Genomic DNA, 25,943 nt, shown 5'->3' on the forward strand with positions numbered 1-25,943 from the left:
ACCTTTTTCATTATTAAGCAGCCTCATAAGGATATTACTCTGATTTAGAGGATGTTTTACTGGAAGCAAGTTCCAAAGAGCCTCTTTCCTACTACATTCAATGTGTTAAGCATTCACTATTAGCTCTGGGATTTACCAAGAACTTAGCAAAGTCTGTTCTCATTCTCCATCAAAGATTAGAAAATTTAGGTGTTTCTATAGTTACAAAGAACTAGTTTCTGGAAAGCCCTTTATCAAGGATGAACTCTGCCTCACTGAAATGAGATTCTCCTTACTGTTATTTTAAAAATTCTCAAGATCACCTAGCCAGTATTAAAGAGATTCCACTAGTGGCTATGCAACCAGCTTTTGCTATGCTCTGGTTCTCTCCCAGGAAACTGAAGGCTTTTATCTGTTGCCAGCTAAGAAATATCCACTAGACTGAAAATCCACTGTATACTTTTTGGAAAGCTGCAGGGCTGAAGGTAAAAGCTGAATAGCACTGAGGTTTCTTTTCTAATCTGTTTCAAGTTCTACACTCTTGGATGCTGTTAATTATAGTACAGTATGAAACTAACAATATGAAAACCTATTTATTCTCAGTCTTAGTAGTTGAAGGTAATTAATACTTTTATCTTCCTACGTGCTTCATTGATGGGGCACATGAAAGGATAAATGAAATGAATCCACATGTAGTTTAAAGAAAAAAAAAATCAATTTATAAAGTTACAGTCCCAGGAAAGAGGCAGGGCAGTCTATGCATGTCTCTTGCTTAGTGAAAAACACAGATTTCTACATGAGTAAAACTAACCATCAAGATGCTGAGCTGCAGGGTAACAATTCCAGAACTGTGTCTGTTACCACTTTAGTCGCAGCCTTTAGGAGAGACCTTCAGCCCGAAATTACATTCTGCCTCATACATGATAACAAGATTTACACAGTATAGTTATGAATCAAGCATTTGGCAAGTCGCTCCTTCCACAGCCATGACTAACTAGGGGTGGAGAACATGTACCACATAAACACCTGAATGCCTCACTGTCTTATTTATGCCTAAAAAAAAAAAAAAAAAAAAAAAAAAAAAAATTACTTCCTGACTTTTGCCTCAAGAATTTGTGGGCATTGAAGGAAATCCTAAAGCAAAACCAGACAACTCATAGATTCAGTTGCACTCAGATGGATGCCACATTGAGGATGATTCTCACACAGCAGGATTGCTGTAGTTTCATTGCTAGAAGCTCTCAGCCCTGAGCTTCAGAGCTCAGCCTGTGCTCCTCACTCACAGCAGAGTCCACACACTATGAGACACACAGAAGGATCACACATCAAATAAAAATAAGGCAGAAGCCTTAAGTTTCTCATTTTAACAGCAACTTTAACAAGCTTTCTAGAAACATTGCAACTAACTGTATTTGTCCAGGCATAGAGCACATCCAGTGCTTTTATTCACGTGCATTACACAACAGTATACAGAAATATGAAGAACCTGCTGGTCATCTGCTGGGGAAGGAACCAGAAGCTTCACAAAAAGGATACTTGCACAGATGTGGAATACCTGGAAAATTCACAAACATATAAAACCAGTTGTTCTCTTTGCTTTTCCAACAGATATGATGGAACATTTCTTCCCCTTGCCAAGTTTTCAGCAATCAGCATGGCACACTGTTTTTGTGGCTGTGTTGTTGTGACCAAAATGATTTTATTTATAGAGATGTGTCTGATTTTAGCTGTGTAACGAATTCTTGGCTTTACTTTCCTGTAGCATCTCTGCAAACAACCAGCACATTACAAAGATTAAAGTATGACTCCAAGACCATACTTGTCCCTGTTTTTACATTATGGGAAAATAATCCCAAAGTTTGGCAGATGAGAGCATAATTAAAAACAACCTTGTACAAGTTAGCATTATTTCTTAAATATCTGGAATAATTAAATACTCCTGTGCAAAGTAGCAAAGAACACCTAGAGAGTTCTTCCCTTAAAGAGTGAACTCAGCCATCCCAGAAAGGAATTACTATATCTGGTTAACATCAATTAAATAAGGGCTCCCCAGGGAAAACAGAGTGCTTCAAAGATGGAAAACTTATCTGGCAACAGATTCCTAGTAAACCAATTTTCAATAATCTCAGAAAACAGTAATCCCATGTATCTGAAATCTTTACATCAATCTTCCCTGTGAACACCTCTCCTTTATTCCACTGCTTCAAAGAGCAAGGAGAAAAAAAAAAAAAAAAAAAAAAAAAAAAAAAAAAAAAAAAACCAAACAACTTTCAGACTAGAATGAAGTTGGTTAATAGAAAAAGGACAAAACATTACACAGGAGAAACCAGTAGGATGAAAGTACAATAAAGACAGTGTGGGGGCTTATTTGCACAATTGCCATTTTCTTCTTTTCGTACAGCATAAACAAAACCAAAACCAGGAGTAAGTTGTATTTATCCCAAGTAGGAACCCTTCATATTTTAGCAGAGTCAATGCACACAAGAATGAACCCTGTATTCAGGAGCTCAACAACATTTCAGCATTTCACCCACACCCTGGCACGCCCATCCCAGGCACTGTATTCCTCAGGCAGGCCTTGGACTGCCTCATTTAAAAGCAGTTGTCATGAGCATCATGCACATCTAATCCACTGTTCACCTGCCTGTCTCTTGCTTTCTATTCTCTTACTCAATTTTTTACCTGTAGTACAATGTATTAAAAAAATTAAAATTTTAAATTATCATTTTTTTTTTTGTCTTATAATTTTGAGCCTATCAGGAAACACTTGCATATTTGTATGCAATGTTGATTTTGTCCTGTTTGTTTGCCAGTCATCAAGGCAGAAGTAATTGAGTATGCTTATCCACCTGTACACACACAGATAGGCAAGAAGTCCAAAAGAGATTTACACATAAACTACATAAATGCAGTAACTTTGTTGTATAAGGTTCCTCTTGCTTTTTCCTAATTTTTCAGCCCATTACTTGTCACTCTCCTTTGCTTCATCTCCTCTTCTTTTTCAGTAAACTTTTGTTTATTTAAAGACTTATAAGAAAGCATTGCTTCCATGCTTACCTTGCACATAAGTTCCCTGACTAATCAACAGTTCAAAAAGAAATTATTATCAATTATCTATGGCTTACTTCATCAACTACAACAAAGAAAGCCTTTGGACAATGCAATAGACTGGATACAAGCATCAAAATCATAAAATCCTCTAAAAGAAGCTGAGCTCTACTCATGCCCTCTTTTCCTGTTTCTGCATGAAGTTGAACATAACACCATCACATATAAAAAGGTGAGGAGGAAAAAACCCCTTCAACAGTTTTACTACAAGGTTAATGGATATGAAAATTTCTCCCCACTTGCACATACAATTGAGGTGTTTCTGTAATTATCAGTATCCATTCCTCTCTTTGAAGTTTCCCTGCAAGTAGCAATCAGAATTATATACGATCTCTGCATGAAACTAATGAATTCATGACAAAGAAGCCTCCTCAACATGATAAGAAAGGATGTATCAGGGGTATTAGCATCAGGCTTTAATGCTCAAAAACAGGCTCACAGCCACGTTCACACTCTAATGAAACTGGAACAGTACAAGTAGCACACGCCAGCAGCTGTCCAACGACTTGGGTCTCCATCAGAGGAGTAAAGAAAAATGCAAAGATTAAACAGGTTTGTTCCCTTCCTGATCAAGAAAATAAAAATTACACTTGTCTGCTCTCCTTGTAAAGCTTTTCATAAAGATGTTCATCTGTAGAAACTTCTGTTCAGGTCAGAGAAAATACTTTTTCAACAAAAACAAGTCACTCCTCTTCAGTACTCCTGTAAAACAAATATTACCTGCAAAATGAAGGCAGCATGCTGAAGAAAAAACTACAAGAGCCTTATCATATTAAGTTTGGGCAACACCTTCCTGGCAACTCTTTCTGACCCAGGAGACTTTCTGAACCTATACCAACCACATAAGATTTTTTTCTTCTTCAGGTGCAGCTAGCAGAGATCACTATTCTTGTAATAAAAGGGTAATCTTAAATTACAAGTGCACTTTTCACTCCATTTTCCTCCCCAAAAGGGAGGACATTAAAGGAAAACTGAAAGGGCAAGGAATTTATGCACTCAATAGCTTTGGAAGGTACCAGAGCTCAAATCGAATCTTTACAGAACCACGATACCCAGGTTCTCTATAGGACATGCAAACACTTCACCACACAAGTGAGAGTGAAACCCCAGGAAACTGAAGAAACCTACAATCCCCTATGCCAGCTGCTTATCCAAATGCTATCATCCTTAGACCTTGTTAAGCAGACCCTTTGCTTAAGCATCACAGGTCCCATCCTCACTTTCCCATTAATGGATATCCCAAATATACCATCCCCACATCTGATGTATGCCAGTGGAATAAAAATACCAAATACTGTTTCAAGGGCAAAAATGAGTGAAGAAGAAAGGGAGATGGTGGATTTGGACATGTTTGCAACAAATACACAGTTTAGGAAACAGCTGGGAAGGCAAAAAAATCCTGAACACCCTCTGCTGTCATCTTGCCAATTCCCAGACATTTAAAGCTGCACCCCACTATCAGATGGCAGAACAGCAGCATCCTTTGGATGACTGGCTCAGGTAATCAAAGCAGAAAACAGCCAGGAATAATACTGCCAAGCGATTAGAAGAGAACCGGTGGTAAATTTAAACACCCTTTTGACTCATTAATCTCCAACAGCTAAAGACAAACCTAAAGTGAAATTACCATGATTGTGAACCGAGCACTCCTGTCCTGTGGCTATTTTTTGGCCTGCTGAGAGAGAATGAGCTTATCAAAGACAGACACTTCAGCGAGATTAGTGCTGCTTCAGCGAGCTCACAGTTAGCTCCCATTAACTAACCTGTTTTAGGAGCTGGTAACACCGGCATTAATCTCTACTTCAATTGGAAGCAAAAGCGGGGAGTGACCCGTCCATCTCCTGGTGACAATTCCACCTGCCCTGCGAGCCTGTGCAGGTCCAGCGAAGCCTTTTGCTGCTGATGGGCAGGGAAGAGCACAGAGAATTTCACATCAAGGCCACCAGCATCCAAAAACTTCCCCGGGAAAGCAAAGCAGAGCTTCCATTTTGCTGGCTCATCTCCAGGGGCAGGTGGAAATCCTACCAAGTGACTACAGTGAAGGGAAGAATCCCCGGGAATGGCCCATTTGAGGAGCTAACAACCATTAGGAAAAGCCAGCCTGGAAGGACAAGTGGTAGTGTAACAGTAGAATCCCAAAGGGATGCCCTCCAAGGCAAGCTTGGTGTTCCAACAGCAGCCAGGACTGGCTTAAAATAGAAAATGTTCTGTGCATTTACAGTTCTCAGCAGCTTGTAAGGTTACAACTCTACAGAATTACAGCCCTTCATTAAATTGATAAAATTAAAAAAAAAAAAAAAAAAAAAAAAAAAAAAAAAAAAAAAAAACCCAACCTAAAAAAACCACCAACAACAAAAAAACCCCACAAATCCACAACAAAATATTCAAACCTTTCAGCCAGCACTTATTTAAATCTATCCAAGATCTGTCTTCAGTAACCTCACCTCCTGCTGTTCAGAGTTATCTCTCAACATAGATCTTCCACATGATAGATTAGTGAATCCTGGGAACATTTATTACAAAGTGCAGCTTTCCAGAATTGAATTTCATATTTCAGCTGATATTCATCAGAGCCTAAATGTATATATACAAATTATTGCTGACAAAATCTCTCTATAGTGAAATATAGCACATTACACAGGTAAGATCCTCTGCACAAATACAAAGTTTATTCAAATTGTTTTTTTCTGATAAATTTCTGTGATGTGGACAATATCTTAATATCACACATATATTTTCTCTGCAGCAGTCTCCCTCTCAGGCATGTTGAAGAAGAGAGTCAGGTGCAGTAGCTGGTACATAAATTTTCATGCATAAACCCCTAATTCCTCCAGAGCTGCCTTGAAAAAATCTGTTTAGGCTCATTTGTCTCTAATAATTAAAAATTTAGAACATTTAAATGTGATAATCGCAAAGCATCTTATCAAATAAAATAGTAATGGATAATTAGCTCACTTGGGATAGAGAAAAAATAGCTTTTAAAGAGGGGAAAAATGGACAAAGTCACCATTTCCCACTGAAAAGGGACAGAGCATTTACAAGCAAAACTCCCTATGGAATACAAGGTGGCACCTGAATAGACCTCAGTGGAAAAGGGGTAAGAAACAACAACAGCAAGATCATAAGGAACATACACACAACTTCTTTTATCCGGGAATAAGCAGATTGTCAAACTTCACAATTCTATCAAACACGGGTCTCCCACAAGTGCTTTATAAACCACATCACACTAACATCATTTAACTCCACAGATTAGATTAAAATAATATATACAGACTCTGATATATGAAAATGTATAGCCTAGGTGTTTATAAAGCACCTCTCCATAATTCACTAATACTCTCTAAGAGATTAAAAGTACTCAGGCATCACCTCATTTTTACTACAGAGAAGGACATTGACTCCTTGACAAGGGAGCAGCAATCTAAAAAATAAAACAAATAAACCCAAACATCCCCTCCCCATTTCACACCCCTCTCAGGCTAATGCTATCTGGATGACATAGATACCCACCAAGAAAAAAATCCCCAACTACAAAATTTAATTAGTTTGTAGACACTTTGATAACCTATGTGCTACACTAAAGTATTTTAAAGTTAATGTAACATACCCAGCAAAGGAAAGCACCACCTTGAAACAAACTGCCCTCAAACTCACATAGTCTGAAACAGGATATGGTTTAGTCACTGCTACACATAAAACTGTGGAAGTTCTGTGGGCAGAATGCAGCAGTTACACATCAAAAACAAATAACTAATAGTAACTAACTAATGCTAGACTAAACAAACGGCAGACAACAGGAGACCCTTATATTCTATTAAAAAAACCAACAAAACAAAACAAAAAACCAAACAAAACCAAACCACCAAACTGAAGAGCTAACCCAGTCACTTCACATAACACTGGAAATTAAAATTCACCAACTCTGTAACAATAAGAACCCTATTTAATCACTTTTCTCAGCACTGTCCCTCTTCCAGAAAAAACATTTTATTTGTGAATCCAAGCTCTATCCACCACAAGAACTCACCTGACCATCTCACTCTAACTTTACCACTTTCTGTTTCTCAAACACCTCCTGCCTTTTCGCTTTGTTGACTGAGCGCTGAAGATGGTTAAGTTTGATTAGTCTTCTCCTCCATTTCATGTCAGAGGTGTACCCGAAGAAAAACTTTTGTGCTTGATGAGCTGTTGGCTTTTCCCTAAATGTTCCAGGTGATTTAAAGGAAAGTGTCACTTCTCCATTAAGAACCTCCCATCACATCTGTGGGTGAGTGCAACCCATATTGAGGTACTACAGCACGCAGCAGAAACAGGCTTAAAAAATTAAACTTGGTTAATTGGCCTTGTAAACTCAGGAAAAATAAAGACAGGTGTTTTCCTCACACTAAAGAGCTGGCATGAACCTGAGAGAAAAGAGAAAAAAAGCCATATACAAGTTTTCCTGATTGTAGGATCACAGTATTGTTGCAAGGACCATAAAATATTAAAGAAAACCCTAATGAATTTCTGAGAATAAAAAGTGCTTAGCTAGAGGTTTAACAAAAGCTCTCAATAAATTTGCTTGATTTTTTTTTCTTTCTTTACCAATATAACTCCTTACAGAAGCATCAATCATATCAAATGTTAGCACAAACCCTGCCACACAAATGTTCAACAGGTAAAATAATTTTCAACTCCTCATTAAGTTGTGTAGGGTTGGTAAGACTATCCTGCTAAAGATACATTTGTTTTGTTAATTTGTTAAAATTTCAGGACAAAAGCTAAGTTTGTGTTTCTTCAAAGCATCTTGCAAAATAATACATAAATTACCTCAAAAGAGACACTACAGACAACTCAGAAAAGCACAGAAATCATGTCCTAATCTCAGAGAAAGTCTGCAATGTGACAAGACATCGAGGCAGCAGAAAGCAAAAGTTTTGCCACAGATCTATTCAACTTTACAGAAACATTACGCTTTTGATTTTTTAAACTTCAATGTGAGTGGGGAATTGTCAACTAAATGCCATATTCTCAGGGTAGTTTGGCTGATTTAACATTTAGTTTGTAACAGACAGTGTTGACCCAAAATTATTGTCATCGTGGTCTGAACGGGACTTTGAGGAAAGACGAGGCAAAGCTATTTACAGGAGCACGTAGTAACAGAAGGGGGAATGGGTTCTAGCTGAAAGAGGGTAGGTTTTGATTAAACATTAGGGGGAAAATCTTCACTGTGAGGGCGGCGAGGCACTGGGACAGGAGAGGCTGTGGCTGTCCCATCCCTGGAAGTATCCAAGGCCAGGTTGGACAGGGCTTGGAGCAACCTGGGATAGTGGGACATGTTCCTGTCCCTGCACTGGGACAGGAGAGGCTGTGGCTGTCCCATCCCTGAAAGTGTCCAAGGCCAGGCTGGACAGGGCTTGGAGCAACCTGGGATGGTGGAAGGTGTCCCTGCCCACGGCAAGGGGTTGGAAATGGATGATCTTCAAGGTCCCTTCCAACCCAGACCACTCCGTGTTTCTGTGATCATTATATACGCGGTGGGTACTCAAAGCTGTTTGCTGTGTTAATGTGTTATGTTAATGTGTTAAATCCTCCCGGCACCAGCTGCAGTCAAAAGGGACGCTGCGCTTGCACTTACTGGATGACATCAAACCAACCCAAGAGCGATTCCTGGGGGTTTTCTTCACCCGTCCTCTCTAGAAGGGGCTGTCAGGAGGTTGGCAGGAGCCTAATTCGAGACCGATTCCCGTCCTGTTTTACCCTTCCTCTCTGGCAAGGGGGTGTCAAGAGCACAAACGTCCTGTGGAAGGGAGGAGCGGGTAGGTGCCTCATGCCGGGGGCTTAGCCCAGCCTCGGCGGGTCTGTCAGCGCCACGGGGAAGGGACCCCGTCCCCGGAAAGCGCTGAGCCGCCCTGGCGGCGGCTCCAAGGGGCGGCGGGGACACCGTGAGGGGACGCACTGTGAGGGGACACACCCCGCCGCAACCGCCAGAGAGCGCGCGGCGGGCGGCGCGGGGGCCGCCGGGAAGGGGGCGGTGGCGCAGACGGGCGGGAAGCGCGGGCGGCGGCGCGGGCTGTGCGCGCGCCATGAAGGAGACGCGCGGGTGGGTGAGGCGGTCGCGCCTTCCCGCCCTGCCCTGAGGGGACAGCGGCGGGGAAACGGGGGGTCCCGCCGGAGCTGCCCCGGCGGGCCGAGGGGGCCGAACCCGCCCTCGCCCGACGGGGAGGAATCCTCAGTTGAAATAAATGGTCGGAGTGCGGGTGGCGGGGGCTGCCTCGCCTGGGTTCTCACCGCGTGTGGCGGCGACGCCGCCGTCGCCAAGCAACGGCAATGGCGGGCGAGGAACGGCGGTAACGGGGCTGCGCCTTGGTCTGGGGCCGCGCGTCCCGCGGAGCCCTGCGGAGCATTGACTGCCCGAGCCTCCGGGACAGGGACAGGGAGCGTTGAGCCGGCAGCCGCCGCCCGCGGGCTCCGCGCAGCATGAGCTGGTGCGGCAGCGGTGAAGGGTGGAGTTGGGCTCCCTTCGTTGAAGGTCCCAGGTGGTGGGGTTTTTCCTCTTTCCTTGTGGGTGTTTTTTTGTTTGGTTGGTTGGTTTTGTTTGGTTGGTTGGTTTTGTTTGTTTGTTTGTTTTCCTTCTCTTTGGTTTCTGCTGTTGGTTTGGGTGGCTCAGGAGCCGCTCTCTGGTAGTTCTGCCCCGCCCACGGGGTGTGAACTCGCCCCTGGAGCCTTGGGGTGTGGGAGAGACACGCCTTGCAGCTTTGGGGAGCTGTAAATAAGGAGCAAAATTCGCAATAAATCCGTTTAGGTTGGCATTTTGTGTAAAACACGCGTTGGAGGTTTTTGCTGTGGTGCACAGGTTGTAACAAGGTTTGGCAAAATGATGGGTGAAGAGATGTGCCATGTGTGTCAGGATCCATAAGATCCCGAAATTATGGGCTTATATGCTTGAGAGATCAAAGTAAGACCTTAGTTATTTTTTTATTCCAAAAGGGCAACAAATTCTATGGTGTTTAACTCGGTGAAACTTTCCAGGTGTTGTTTCCCTCACCTCTCAAGTTATGAGGTCAAACTATCAATAATATGTGTAAGCAACTGAAAAATACCTGCTGTCAACTAGAGGCATTTTATATTAACCATATTTAATTAATAATAAGTATATTTGATGTTAGTAAGGTTAGGTTTATCTAATTGATATTGTGCTTTACGTCAATCTCCAGTTACATTATCTGTAGGCAGAATGAGGCAATGAAAGGCAGGTGGTGCCTTTTTGTACCTTGGAAAGGTCTTAAATGCTGGTGCAGTCTAAATCCTGTTCTTGTTTTGTGCAAAGTTAATGAAGTACAATGCAAGCAATGCATAAAACATGGAAGCAGTTTGCTGCTGTAGGTGTCTTAATTTAGTTGTAATGCACAGCAATTAAGCATAGGCTTCCCTCCTGTATTTGTTATGAAAATGATATCACAGAAAGGAAAATATTCATTATGGATATTTTTATTTATGAAATGGAAATTGTCAATGTCTACAAAGGTAATATAGGTCAAGGCCTGGTGAGGCTTGTAAGTAAACAGCTTTTCTGACTGGGGACATCAGTTGATAGTACTGCAGTCCTAATACCTGCTCCCTCCAGCTTTTTGGAAAGCACAGAGAAGAAAGTTTGAAAAACAGGCTTGGAGAGAGGAAAAGGAAAAAAAAAAACAACACCCTAGGTGACTACAAGCTCTGTATGAGAGGGAAATCTCTTCAAGAGAGAGAATAAAGGCAACAATTGGAACCAAGGAGCTGTGTAATAACTTGACTTTTTAAAAATCAAGTGGTGAATCTGGCCTTTGAGCATTTCCTAGTCTTGTTCCAGCCAGAATAGAGTTAGGTACCTTAAATAGGTATAAATATCTCTTGCCTAACCCAGCTGATCCTTGGAGCTGTACATATGTGAAGGAGGAAAATATCCAGCTTAAATAATGGCACAATTAATCCTTTGAGCCTTAGGGTCTGGGTCTGGACCCTGATGAGACCATTTGGGGTGTCTCCCCCTTTTGCTGCTGGTGTTTCTGTAGAGATCCTTGATGGATTAAGCAGCATTCTTACCTCCTGTCCCATTCCCTTCTCTCTCCTGAGTTCAGCTGGTAATACAAAATAAGGTGCTTTTTCTCCATTTTCCTCTTTCTAAAGCAAGGGGTTTATGTAGTAATATACTGAATATATTGCACCAGCTCTGTCTAACAGACCTGTGTGCCTTTACAGTCAACTGTAATGCCCTTCCTGAATCAGTAGGCCCTGACAAAAACATTTAATTAAAGGAAGTTTAAAGGTCTTGTTTGGTGTTAGAGGAAACCACTGGGAGTATTCTTAAATTGAAACTGAAATGTGTCCAGAACTTCTGTTGTCTGTAGGGTTGTCCGTGGTGGGTTTCAAACATTTTCATTTCCTAGTGATTAGTTCTGATGGGCTGGAGCAACACAAATAAATTGTGTCAAGATGGTGGCATTTTGGATCATGTCTTACATCCAGAAATGCTTTTTTATTTTTTAAGTAGTTGTGACTTCTAAGTGAGGTCAATCATCTAAAAATTATAAGCAAGATTATTTTTTTTCTCATTTCTGTCAACATTGGGTAAAAGGGCAGAGATGGATTTGTAAAGGGTAAGATAAAGGGTGTTTTCCTGTAAGATTTTCTTCTTTAATGTACTCACTCCTTTGTTTTCTCTCAGTACTTCCAGGCAGCACAACCAGCCTCAAGGGCACTATGGACTTACCTCTCCAATTAGCTTGGCTCCTCCTAGTGATAAAGACCACATTCATACTCAGAAGCTGATTGAAGCAATGAAGCCATTTGGGGTGTTTGAGGATCAGGAAGAACTCTATCACAGGTATAAGAAGGCTAAAACTTGTTAACCTCTGGGGCTTTTTGCTTGTTTTTATTTTTAAAGCAAACTTAGCATGAATTTTCTTTACAGGACAACTGTTCTTGGTAAACTGAATAACTTTGTCAGAGAATGGATTTCAGAACTTGCTGAAAGCAAGGTAAGATTTTTTTTTTGTTTTTGTCAAAACAGCTGAAGCCTTTTGATTTAAAGGCTATGCTACTAGGATCTGTGCTAAAGTTCAACTTTTAACTTCTTAAATATCAAGTAGAGCTGTAGTAACTGCCACTGAAATAAGTTATAGAAGATATTTCAAGCTCAAGATCTCAGAGTCTTTGGGGAACTGAATAAATTCCTGCATTGGCTCAATCAGTTGACTCAGAGCTGTTAACAAAGCCAAAACAAGGCATTGTGGATGAGAAAAATGGTAAAATTGGCACTAATCTTGCCCCAAACAGCCTACAGCACTCAGTCTAGTTTGAAATTATGATTCTAGACATGCCCTTTGAATGGCTCTTAGGTTGTGTTAATTTATGTGCCTCTGCTGCAGGGAAGTCTAATAATAGGTCTTAATTTGTATCAATTAATAAAAGTATTGTACATCACCTATAATCATTTGTTGGAGTTGCAAGGTCAACTTATTTCAGAAAAACAGAATCAGAGCCTAGTAAACTAAAATGTGAAGGAGTGAGAAAACATTGCTTATGTAGGCTGTTACAGTTTTTCTAAATAACTTACATGCAAGTTAAACTTGCACAGAGCATAGTGTGCATCTTAAACTCTCTCTTCTACCCACAGAATCTTCCCCCTTCAATAATAGAACAAGTTGGTGGCAAAATATTTACGTTTGGTTCCTACAGACTCGGTGTACACACCAAAGGTAGTGAGTACTTCCAGTGCCTGGTCACAGTTCTGGTGTTGGAAAGTGAATTCCAGCAGTAACAGGAGGAATGGAATCTCTTTGCAGGTTCTGACATAGATGCCCTTTGTGTTGCTCCCAGTCATGTGGAAAGATCAGATTTTTTTCAGTCATTCTTTGAAAAACTGAAGAATCAAGAGGAAGTAAAAAACCTAAGAGTGAGTAAACACTCTGCTTGATAAATTGTGTTTTACAGTAAGAATATTCCTGCTAAAAACTTGAATTGGTAGGGAATGTCTTACAAGCCAAAATTAAATCAGTTTTGAGTACCCTCTAATATACTGGTTTATGCCGTATGAGAATGTTGCTGTCCAGCTCTTGGCTCCTTCCCCCAGTGACTATATCACTTAAGAGTTTTTGTGGTCCCTCTCCCCTCCCTGTGTTTTGGGAATGAGTCATCTGTATCAAAAAACAAGGTTGTCTCTGGAAGCTGTGTTTTCACCTTGGATGTAGTAATGGCTTAGAGCCACTGATAGTGGTGGTTTGTTGTGCACTGTTTGTTACAGGACACCATCAGCCTCTGAATCTCTTGGCTAAATAAGATCTTTTAATAAAATCTACCGTTGGTACCATAGTAGTGCTATCTTGTGAGAGTTGTTAGCATTTTTTGTTTGGAAGGAACTCAGTCTTTGTACTGAGTAGTTCAGCTTAAATTCTCTATTTTATCATAGTATAGGGAAACCTTTAAAGTAGCAGAAGGATGTCTTACTACAGCTGTCCTCTCCTTCACAGGCCATTGAGGATGCCTATGTACCAGTTATCAAATTTGAGTTTGATGGCATCGAGGTAAGAATTTTCATTTTGATTTGTTTTTTTTTTTTTCACCTTTAAGTGAGATTTTTTTTTTCTTGCTTTGGAGTAGGATAACTTTTTCAGGGTTTTATGATCCTGCTGGGTTTTTTGAGGTTATTGGTACATTGCAGCATGTTTAGGAAATTAAACAGCCTGACCACAACCTATCTCAGAAGTAAAATGGGATCTTGTAGGAAAAGAAGCCCCTAGCTAGCCTGGCAAGCGTGGGAACATGAGGGACATCTTTCTTTAAACCTGTGCTGCAGAGCAGGGTAGCATTTATCTCCCAAGGATGTGCAGAGTGGGAGTAGAGGCAGTGTCCTTGCTAACTCCCCTGAGCTCTGACAAGAGCTCCCTTTCTGCAGGGGGTGTTTCTGTTGTGGTTCCTGGCACAAATCGGCTGGTGTTTTGTTGCAAATCAAAAATGAAATCCCTGTGAGACAAAAAACAATGGAAAATGAAAAGTAAAACAACTCATGAGACTCCTGCCTCAGTTTATCAGCTGCAGGAATCCTTCTGTCAATAATACATTTCATGTATTCATATTTATTCTTTAATAAATACCCACTTGCTTAAGCAAGTTACTGCTTGGTATTACTATCATGAAGACACTTAGTCAATGACCTCTTTGTTTTCTTTATCTGGTACAGACATTCACAGAATAATTTGCTTGCCTCAAGTTAAACTAAAAACCAGATGCTTAAGGCCTTAGAGCATAAAGAAAATGCTTTCTCATTTGTTGAAGTATAGTTGAGGTGATTTGAATTTTTTCTTAATTTTATAGTTAATTTAAAATTTCCTTTTAATAGGAATTCTAAGTTTAGAGTAATCTTTCCAACTTTGAAAAAAACCCTGTTCCTTTCCCTAGCTTAAAAAAAAAAAGGTGGTTTTGTAAACAAATAGGGATCTTAGAGCAAGTTTCTCGTTTTCTGGCAAATGAATATCTATGGTCACATAATCCTAAATATAAATATTAACAGCATGAATGACCAAGTGTCCCTCACTGGTGTCCTGTTTGCAAACAGTGCTGCATTTAAGTCACATTTGAAACTTTTTTCTCTTGCAGATTGACCTCGTGTTTGCAAAGTTGTCTTTGCCAACGGTTTCTGATGATCTTGATCTCAGGGATGACTCGTGCCTCAAAAGCCTGGATATAAGATGCATACGGAGCTTAAATGGTGAGCCTGTTCTGCATGCCTTTATAAAGACATTTAAATTGGCAGAGAATGCTCATTACACAACCCACATTTCTGTACAGGATGCAGAAACTGACCTCCAGGGTACTCAAGTTCTGAGGAGGCAACCACTGGGCCTAAATTTAGATATTTCGAGGAGTTATGTGTTTACACAGACTTGTGTGTCATGTTTGTTTGATTGGTTTGTGAGCAGTGCTCCAGTTTGCCCCAGAAATTCAGATGACTAAGTAGGGCACTTGATAAGAATGCATGAATGATAAACAAGGTAGTTCATAAAAAAAGTAACTAAAATACCTGAAGTCTGACTTGCTCAGTGTTTATCACCAATTGGTTTAATGGTTGCTGGCTGTCAAAAGAAACCTAGCTTCTGGAATCAGAATAGTTAGGATTAGAGAGGACCTCTGGAGATCATCCAGTCCAATCCCCCAAGCTAAGGCAGGTCAGCTGGAGCAGCTGACCCAGGAATGTGACCAGGTGGGTTTTGAATCCCTCCAGGCAGGGACATTTTACAGCCTCCCATGGCAACCCCTTCCAGTGCTCTGTCACCCTGCAATGTAAAGTTCCTCTTCATGCTGAGATGGAGCTTGTTGTGTTGTAGTTTATGGCCAAAACATCTTATGCAGAGGCTTTATTTAAAAGTATTTTGTTGTAGTCTAAACTGTGAAAAAACTGTTCAGGGCGTTGGTTACCTAAAGCGGAGCTGAGATGTTACGTGTGATCTATAATTTAATACAAAACAAGTAATCCAAACCTGCTTTCCTACACTTCAACCATAAGCTGTAAGCTCTTGATCCAATGTAGGCACACCTGACTTGTGCCTGTTAGTGGGAACTCCTGTGCTTCACCTTTTGTCTTGCAGGCAGCAGGGTTACAGATGAGATACTGCGTCTGGTGCCCAACCTGGAGAACTTCCGGCTCACGCTCCGGGCAGTTAAACTGTGGGCAAAACGTGAGTGGCGGGGTGGTTTGTGGTCTTTAAACTTTTCAGAGGCACCTCATGCTCGCTGTTGGATGTACCTCAGCCTTGGATTGCTATTTAAATGACAGTTGTTATGTTAAAACCCTTTCAGTTTAGGTTCATGGTCTGTCCATGTGGTAAATTCCGTGTGTTTAAGTGGAGGTGGAGTTTGGAGAAGAGGGGAGTACTTATGAGACACTGTTGCATTGCTTATCAGGAACCTGACTACAAATGATAAAAATTCCCAATTAAGTGTAAAGGGAATGAGGAAGTCCCATTTGCCCACGTGGCTAGAGCAAGCACTAGAAGAATGGCACAACCTTTCTCTTAAGGGGAATTGAAGTGAAGCAGTAGGTGTAGCAGCACAAGCAAGTTTCACAGTAGCAATATTTTGGGAAGTGGTGTTGTACTGATTCTTTTTCCTATTGCTGTGAGGAGCAGCAATTTGGCCTCATTACACTGCAAAAATAAATGACATAGAGGCTGAAATGTGTTAAGTATTCTATAGGTTGTGCAGCTGGTGCTGCAGATTTGAAAGACGACAGACTAACTGTGTGGTATCCATTCTAGGACGTGGTGTTTACTCCAACATCATGGGATTTCTTGGCGGAGTCTCCTGGGCAATGCTGGTAGCAAGAATATGTCAACTCTACCCAAATGCTCTGGCCTCTACTCTCATTAACAAGTTCTTCTTGATTTTTTCAAAATGGTAAAATCTGTTTATTTTTATTTGCATAAAGAAGTAACACTTGTAATTATTTATATCAGGATGTACATTGACAACATCCTGTGCAGCCCAGAATTGCAGAGCAGAGTTTAAAATGGACACTTTACTGTTTTTTCTTCCATAGGGATTGGCCAAAGCCAGTATTGCTGAAACGACTTGAAGAGAGCTTTCTTAATTTACCAGTCTGGGACCCTAGGGTAGGTAACCACTGAGATCAGAAGCATTAAAACTTCATTCTGACCTAGGCTGGTGCTGAGCAAAGCTGTTGTAACCTCACAGGTGAACCCCTCAGACCGGTACCATGTGATGCCCATCATCACCCCGGCCTACCCACAGCAGAACTCCACGTACAATGTGTCCGTGTCAACGCGGGCAGTCATGGTAGAGGAGTTCCAACGTGGTAAAGTACATTCTGTGCTTATTAAACACTGTCATTCCTGCTCTGTGAAACCATGGTATCTGAATTAGTTTTGTTCAGTGAGGTGTTTCTCTGGGAAATAGGCCCATTGCAGGCAATAAGGGACCAGTTTTCCAATGAGCTGTTGTAGGATCTGCATTGTTTCAGGGGAATTCCTGCTTCTTTTTTTTTTCTGTCAGTTACTGTTACAATCTTCTAAAGTTTGTCATAGTAATCTTTAAAAAATAGTGATAAGATTTTCTACCATATTTGTAGGTCTTGAAGTTACAGATGAGATTCTCAAAGGAAAATCAGACTGGTCAAAGCTCTTTGAACCACTGAACTTCTTTCAGAAGTACAAGTATGTATGAAATTTGTTGTCTGAACTTGAAGTTATTTACTTAGTGGCTAGCATGATGAGTTTTAACTTGGGGTCTAAATAGAAAATTGTATTGATGTGTTTCAGTTTAGGGGTTTTTAAAGAAACTGGAAGTAGTGATATAAATTTTGGTATGTATAAGCAGAGACAAGATAGGAAAAGCTGTCTTGTGCCACTCACACCATTTTTCCTACCCCCCCAAAAAATCATAATCTGATTTATTCTATTTAGATTTATTCATCTAAATAGAATGTAGAATAAAATCTTGAGCTAGTGTACTCATTTTCCTTTCTTCTTCTAGACATTACATCGTGCTGACTGCCAGTGCCTTCACAGAAGAGCATCACTTAAACTGGTAAGTGCTGCTTTAAATATGGGCCCAGTGCAAAACTGAAACTCAATTCAACATTTCACCATATTTTTGTTAATTGTGTTAACAAATATAGTCTGTAACCATGCAGCTAGGCATGGAATGCACCCCCTTCCCTCCCTGCTTTGAAGTCCACTGTTCTAGAGCCATAGACTTCTTTTCATAAAGAGTTTTACTGTAATATTTAAGGACTAGCTTGCACTTAGTGCTAGATTGCACTGGTGTGTAGTCAGCCTATTCCAGACCTACTTTTCTTCAATGGAGGGAGATTTTCCAATAATTACTTAACCAATGTGAATGTGCTGAGTCACTGTGAATTTTGAAATAAAGGGAAATGGTGAGGAATTAAGGCACTGTAATGTGTGTTTATTGACTTTCCAGTGGGTTTCTTTGTTAAGAAATTTAGTACTTTGCTTGCTTTTCTCAAGTAAGGAAGCAAAACTCCTCTCTTTAACAGACACCCATTCTGAGGGCACCTTTAATTTCAAAGTTTGGCTTGTGCTTTAAGTCAAATAATTCTTGTGCCATCTCTAAATGATAGCCGAAAATAGTTTTAATAGGTAATATCTTTTATCTGAACTTCCTAATGTATTCACCTAAAAATCTTATCAGCTGCAGCTTGATATCAGTCACAGTTGTGTACAACAAGGTGTATGGGCAAAGGGCCAAATAATTTTTAATGTGAAATGTTCTTGAGTGAACAAAGCTTATTGTACCTCACAATAAAGACAAGGGAAATTCTGGCTGTGGTAAGAGCTGATGTTTTTTTTTTTATTTTGTTTATTAGGATCGGCCTCGTTGAGTCTAAAATCCGTGTGCTGGTTGGAAACTTGGAAAGGAATGAATTTATTACTATTGCACATGTGCAGCCACAGTCTTTCCCTGGCAACGAAGTTCTCTATAAACAGTGAGTTTCATTACTTTTCTGAAGTACAGTTTGGCCAATGTGCATCTTCATTCCCCTCAGCTCACTGGTGAGGGAGGTTCGGTACACTTCTGGCAGGGTCCTGAGCATTTTTTAAAGACAGAAGTTCAGGGACAAGTGCTCTGAGAAACTAAGTCTGGGCTGGCTGTAAAAAATATACCAGAATCCAAATGACTGGTATCTGTGCTCAACTCAGGTTTGTGAATCTTTTTTTTTTTTTTTTTTTTTTTTTTTTTTTTTAGGAGTGGATATGTATCAATGTGGTTTCTTGGGCTTGTATTTAAGAAGGCAGAAAGTGCAGTAAAGACTAACGTTGATCTAACACATGGGATACAGTCATTCACAGATACAGGTAAGGCTCTAATTTTGCTCTAGACTTGTAGGGTAATTCTTGTGTGTAATTCTTTTTATTCCAGTGGAAGTTGCTTCAGGAAGTGAATTGTACTTCCTTCTGTTATTGGATATCCCTGTAGATAGCAACATACAAAAGATTAGCTTGAAAAACATGTTGTGTTGACACTTTGTCAAAGTAAGACAGTCTTGAAACAAAAGTGTTGCAGTCATAGAGGGAGTGTACCATACGTGAAATAATAGTCCTCACAAAACTGCATTTCTTGTAGGGGACAGTCAGCTGTAAAGCCCAGAGATGCCCATTTGCTGGGGTAGCTATACTTGTCAAACATCAGTTAGCTGCTGAATTTTGGAAGTGGGAAGTGACTGTGTCGAGCTCAGAAATGAGTTGTTGATGCCTGTTGATGGTATTTTTCCAAGACAGTTTGTGTATAATGTGATCCCAGAACTGGGAAAGTCGCTGGGTTGTCACATTGTAATTACATGCAATCCTGCATGTAAATTTTCATATTCATAGTCTGTTACTACTTTTGATAGATGTAGAAATAATATTACAAGTGTTGTTAGATGATGCTAGAATAATAAGGAAATCAGCTATTCTTTTGAGTGACAAGTGTGTTTGGATGAAGAGTTCTAATCAGTGAAATCCTCTTAATATTTGTTGGGAATTTATCCAGTACCTGCATGAGTTGTGTTGTTTTGCTCAAGACAACATGAGTAAAAGCAGTCAAGTCTGACCTTCTTAGCTTATGCTTGGGATATGAAAAAAAAGCACAGGAAAATGCATCAAAACTCTTGTCTGAGTTATAAGCCAGGTGGGGTGATTTCCTGTTATCTGTATTTGCACGTTACATCCAGTGGCACTACATTTCAATGGCAAATGTGAGTTCTGTTAATGAGATTTACGTGCTGTGAAGAGGCCAGAGCTAATGGCAAATCCTCTGTGCACAAACACTGTTAGTATGGCTCTGTGCTCTTACTTCAGTGAAGCACAGCCTGTGGTATGTGCTGTGGATGCAGGGTGTGAATCCAGAGAGAATTGAGCAGAAAAGCTGTTCCTTGAGAGGTGGGAATCCTTTGGCACACAGGGGATGACCAGTAGTTCTGTGCTAGAGAGCTTTTACTGTGTGCCTTGACTTGGAGAGAATAACTTTGGAGGGTAAGATTAATTTCAAGTTGATGAGCTCAAGAATAGAAGGCTCAGTTTGGAGGGTTTTTGTTCAGTGAACTTTATTTCTCTTTTGCATACTATTGAATTTCATTTGAAGGAACTGTCCATATTGGTGTGTGTGCTCATATCTGTGCTTTTATTTCACTTCTGGTCTCCTATAGAAAGCCTTTAAGTTGCATATCTTTGCTTGATTCCCACTCTGTATGTGAGTAAGCTCATCTCTATTTCCAGTTACGCTCATGATAGGCCAGTTAGATAAGCTGGTCTAAATCTGACTTAACTCTGCAATAACTGTTGCACTGCTATAGCATTTGTCAGTTGTATAAAAGGCTGTTTGCAGGCAGTTGAGAAAAGCCTGGTTAAATTTAAAGTTTTAAGTTTAAATAACTGTAGTGAGTCTATTAAATCAGATGTCCCTAAAATCCAGTCTGGCTTTCTGGGACGGATAGAATTTATAAATGTATATTTGAATTCAAATAGCTGTTGTGTCTGGTCTGTAGTTAATGTGAAATGGGCATCACAGGTCACATTCATCTTCTTGTGTGTCATTTTGTGTTAGCTTAAGCTGGAAACTCTTCATTTGGGCTGGGCAGACATGTTTCTAAAGAAATCACATATAACTTTGGCAAGCACTAATGCAAACATCCTCACTAAGCTACAACACTGATACCAGTTTACAGGCAGGCCAGTGCCCTCAACATCTTAAAGGAAGGTATGAAGATTGAGGCAACTTATGTGAAGAGAAAGCAACTCCATTGTTTTTTGCCAGCAGGAACCTTACAGAAAAGAAAGAAGGTATAATAAAAATTTCAGTGCTTCTGGTAATTTTTAATAAAAGCTTAAATAATTGCTTGAAGACTTTTATTTTTTTAACTGTCGTTTCAGCAAAGGGTGTCAGATATTAGTCAAAATAATAGTGGACTTCAGTGCAAAAGGTCTTCTTTAGGTGAAAGCTGTTCGGATGGTTCCAAAGACAGAGATTCCAGAACACCCTCTAATTCCTCCTCGTTAAATAAGATATCTAAGTTGGACATCTCTACAGCAGAGACAGAAAGGTTAGTGCCATAACCTTGGAACTGTGGAGAAGCTGCTTATAACTGACTCACCATGTAAATGAGTCTAGGATTTCTTGTTTGGATCTATGTGGATCATAAGCATGTGGAGGGCTCTAAGAGCTTCAGGAACAAAGCTGGAATCTCTATTGGTCACATGGTAGGGAGGCCAGGTTAAAGGAATCCTTGAAAAACTAAGTAATATCCACGAACACATAGGAATGAAGAACTTGACACCAGGGAAATTATTTAGTCTGGAATGTAAATCTTCACAGGCTAGTGTGTAACTTGAAGCTGGAGTATTTTATGTGCAAGTAACTGTTCTTTCTAACAAAAAGCACTGTTATGCCAAGTGGATTAAGTTCTAATGACATACTGATTTTGGTCTCAGAAACACCAGAGCTGCTGCTGACTTAGTGGAGTGGTATGAAAACTCATGCAGTAAAAGTATCTGTCACTTCCTGGGAAGTCTGTTTATCCCTAAGCACAGGAAGAATACGAAGTCTTGAGAGTAACTGCCTAATCCTACCAAATGTGTGCTACCTGCTCTGTTCACGCTGGTTGATACTGTAGGAGTCTCATGGGAAAAAAACCCAAAAAAATTGTGTGCACATCTGGGTGGAACAGAACAATGGTGCAAAGCAGCACACTGTGCTGGTTGGACTAATCTGGGAAAATATACCAGCACATAGAGACTCGGTAAAGAAAATGCTTGAGTTTAAATCTGCAGTCTGAAGTTCAGCAAAAGGATGGTCTGGTGCTATGTTTCCTGGGAGGTTGTGTTGTTTAATAGAGCTCTGACAATGAACTAAGGCATTCAATGTTTGTCTTGCATGCACTTTCTCGAAATGACTTATACAGTATTTTTCAAACCAGCATTTTATAACTCCAGTGTTTGACTTTTATAGAAATGTTGAATGTCAGAGTTGTAGTGGTGCCAACAGTGTAGCTGAGCCATCAACGTCTAAGGGACTTTGCATTCCTGTGACTGATCCAAGTATGTATTTGAAGTGGTAGGTGGAATGTAGTTTTTAACTTCGTGGCCAAACTCTAAAAGCCAGGTGTCTCCTACAGAAATGGAGGCTACAGTTGCACTAAGAACATCGGGACCTCCAATTGGTTGCACCATTCCAGGATATAAAACGGTTTGTCAACTCAGAACATGTTTTGTGCAAGGACAGCATAAATTAAGTGGGACTCTAATCACGGATCCTAAGAGTGCTTCACCTAAGAAACACTATTCACCAACCTCTAAAGTATCTCGTCCACCTACAGCAGGAGAATGCCCCCAAAAAGCCATAGATGGAGAAAAGGCAAGAAGGGGGGGCTAGGCCAAGGAGGGTTTGAAGTAGTATTAATTACTAATGTAGAACAAATGAAATAATTGAAAATGAATGCATTTATACATCCCTGAAGGATTTGGGAATCTAAATTTAAGCATATCTAGTTGTACTAGAATGTAGATGTGAGAAATCGTAATGAATATAACTATTAACATATTTTCAGGATCTGGCACTTAATGACTGCTTCTCATCTGGTGCCAAGGTATCTGAACACTGCTGCACTTACCTGTCACTGCAGTGACCAATGAATGAACTCTCATCTGGAAGCAGTTCTTAATTCAGAAAAAAATTATCTCCAAATGAAGAAGAGATGAATGTTATGAGTGTAAAAGTATGAGCTGTTTCTGGCAGATGCTTTTTCAGTGCCTATTGATAGTTTTGCTGCTTTAGAAATCAGCAGCTTACTCAAGAGGTCATTACTTCCCAAACGATAGTGTGGAGTTGCTTGTTAATTCTTGGCTTATGGAACTTTTAGATTAATATTTCATTTGTTTTATTGCTATGTATAAATACCCTTAAGTAGCTGTTCCTGGAGCTTGACCTCTGATTTGAGGCACAAGCAAAGAACAAGGAGAAGAACCCTGAGTTCTGACATTTGCAAAGAATCATCTTGTAGAACTCTTATCTAGTACTGAATATTGCAAGTACAGGTTTCAAGGTTTGGGCAGTTGGGCTTTTTCAGAGGCTTGATGTTCCTGTGGAATAATGGTGGACTTGTATAAATATTCTTTTAAGAATGGCCCCTAATACATTTAATGTGTTGACTGGAAGCTGTGCCCAAATAAGACAATTTTAGCACAGCAAATATTTTGAGTCTGTGTATTTTGTTCCTCCAGCTAAGTGTGTGGGACTCCGATTTCACAGAAAGCGAATACCCTCAAGGTGGGAGGAAGAGAGCTACAAAAAATGTAATTTTTAAGTGATTTTACTCAGTGGACTAACTGAAAAGCTGAATAGTTTAGTGCCTAGACTGTCTCGCTGCATGTTTACTGATGGAAACAAAAATACACGTTTTAGTTTAGCTTATTTCACTCCTCATTTCCCAAATATTACACTTGTGTGACCTGTATTTTAAATGTTACTATTTGTTGGTTTGGTAGTGTCTAATTCTTGCCATGCTTGAAATAATATTGAATTTTCTCTTTAAAACTATTTGAATCATTGATGTAAATTAAAACTGCTATAAAGACTAAATCCTTTGGCCTCTTAAAGGGAAGATAAAGAGCTTTGCTGTTCCTGGTGCTTGTTACTGAGGCACACCCTCAAATCAAGATGAGATCTTCTTGTTGAAGGTTGAAATACCTGAACCACTGTCTGTGTGGTTTTAGGGCTTCAGGATTCCTAAACCCACCCTCCATGGGGTGGAGGTTGTTAATGCATGTATGATTTTAAGGCATCCTAGCTGCCAGAACTTGCTGCCTTCTCATTCAGGAACCTGGCAATACTGCCTAACAAATCCCTTCTGGCTTTTTTAGGGTGTTCTTGATGGAAAATCCATGCAGATTCCAGTGATCACATCAAGATCACAGGTATTTATTGTGCTTTTGTATTCATAGGTAAAGCAGAGCTAGCATTTTCATTTTGTGTTCCAAGATTTATGTACCATTATACTTGGTGATTTGAAGATTTAGTAGGGTTTTGCCTGTTGTGCTTCCAACAAATTAAATGACTGAACAGTGACCTTCACAAAAGCAAAGCTGAAGTTTCCAAGTTTTGAACTTGGAAAACCACGTTTCCATGCCCTCAGACACTGAGTTTGTGTCCTGGTTTGGTTTTCTTGTACTGTTATCAGTACTTCTATACTGATTTCTGTGATGAGGCTTGGAAGCTTTGAAGTCTATAGGTGACTTTAACTGCTCTGTGTCATGTAGAATGTTGTGAAATTCGGGGCTGTAAGACTGGAAGTGATCCAGACAGAGACTCTGTTTTCCTGATCCATGAATCTGAGAAAAATCTTCTTGTACTATGCTCTTGAGCAACTCACAGCTAATTTCCCCCCATCAGGGATATACTTGTCTTAGTTCATGCAAGAGAAGAATTGTGCAGAGGGGAAAATGCTCTTCCTCTGGATATGGTGGTAATTAAACAAGTGGTGTAGTAAAAACAAACAAAAAAAAGGCTTCTCTGATAATGGGTTTGGGCCATACAGGTTTGGTACATAAAGAATGTATTCTTTGTTATATTCAGCTAGGAAAATTCTGCTGCCACTTCTAAATTAATGAATTTAAAATTAAATCAGTAATTAATTTTTTTTTCTTTTTTTTTCCTGTGGCATCTGTTTGTGTGTTACAGAGGCTTCCCAGTAAAGAACTGCCAGATTCTTCATCTCCTGTTCCAACAAATAGCATTCGTATTATTAAAAGATCCATCAAACTTACCCTTAATGGGTAAGTGGTAGATCTTCAGGTGAAGAGAATAATCACTTGTTATCAGTCCTTACTCCAAATGTGTGTTGTAGTTACTAACAAGGTAGAAGGTTACTGTGGCCATACTGTAACTGACCAGTTAAAATCCTGGTCTGATTTTTATACTGTTGTTAGATGGCTTGCTTCCTTTTGAACTGCTTTTTGCATGTGCTTGTAACAGCTACCTTTAGGAGTTTTCAAAAAGTCCAAATTGTCACCAGCTGAAACAGCTACAAAAACCAACCTGTCCTGTTCCTTGGATTCAGAATGTATGTCACCAGGGTTAATTAGTTGCTGCAACCACATTCTGTTTTCCAGTGTGTATGAATGTGCTTGTACTCCTTTGTGCTTGCCTAATTCATTTGCGTGCATTGTTCTTATCTCCAATTATTTTCCCATTTGGCACACGCACTCCTGTGCTCCTCTCACAATGGTGCTCAGCTTCCTTGGCTTTCCACTGCCTTGCAGTCATGCACTACACAGGTATTGCCTCCCATGGAGGCCCATAAATGATTTCAGTGTTGAAGGAAATGCAGCAGAGGATGCTACCAAGGTATGGAGATGATAGACATGTCCCATGCTGTGTTATCTGATACTTTTTTTGGCCTCAAGACTGCTCCAGCATGAGACTTGAGAGGGGTTTTTTTGTGTCACTGGGTAGTTAAAGCCCAACTCTGAACACACATTGAAGATGCACTGAAACATTGCAACAGCTGAGTCTGTCCTGACACTACTGCCCACCTGCAAGCTGCATGCAGAAAGTGGTTTCAGATAAACCCTGAAAGCTGTTCTAAATGCTTACATAAAAACCTGATGTAGTCTTGAGTCTGGTTCTGTAAACTGATAACACTGCTTACCCAGCTAAGTGCATTAGGGGTTTTGGGGGGTGGGGAGAAATTCTGATTATACGAAACAAGTATTATGCTATTTCTCTATTGTAATTTCTTGATCATTTGGTGGTTTCATAAGTGAACTTGTAAGTTGTTTTTCCAGAGTATTTTTGTATGTACTGTAAAAAACTATCTTCAA

At 40.1% G+C, this 25,943-nt stretch overlaps 1 protein-coding gene across 1 annotated transcript; it reads left to right on the forward strand.

Moving 5' to 3' along the window:
* Positions 1-9,549: 9,549 nt before the first annotated feature.
* On the forward strand, positions 9,550-25,015 carry PAPOLG (poly(A) polymerase gamma; the record flags this gene model as incomplete). Its single annotated transcript, XM_083856497.1, has 22 exons — positions 9,550-9,608; positions 11,777-11,935; positions 12,023-12,089; positions 12,728-12,809; positions 12,897-13,006; positions 13,581-13,634; positions 14,707-14,818; positions 15,696-15,785; positions 16,365-16,503; positions 16,646-16,718; positions 16,801-16,921; positions 17,195-17,279; positions 17,599-17,652; positions 18,455-18,574; positions 18,835-18,944; positions 20,788-20,909; positions 21,000-21,169; positions 22,075-22,163; positions 22,241-22,479; positions 23,346-23,417; positions 23,985-24,038; positions 24,802-25,015. 22 exons carry the CDS (start codon positions 9,550-9,552, stop codon positions 24,898-24,900), a joined length of 2,280 nt encoding a protein of 759 aa, XP_083712623.1. The 3' UTR covers positions 24,901-25,015.
* Positions 25,016-25,943: the final 928 nt, after the last annotated feature.

This window comes from Zosterops lateralis (genome assembly GCF_965231275.1).
Source record: "Zosterops lateralis genome assembly, chromosome: 3".
NCBI classification, from domain to species: domain Eukaryota; kingdom Metazoa; phylum Chordata; class Aves; order Passeriformes; family Zosteropidae; genus Zosterops; species Zosterops lateralis.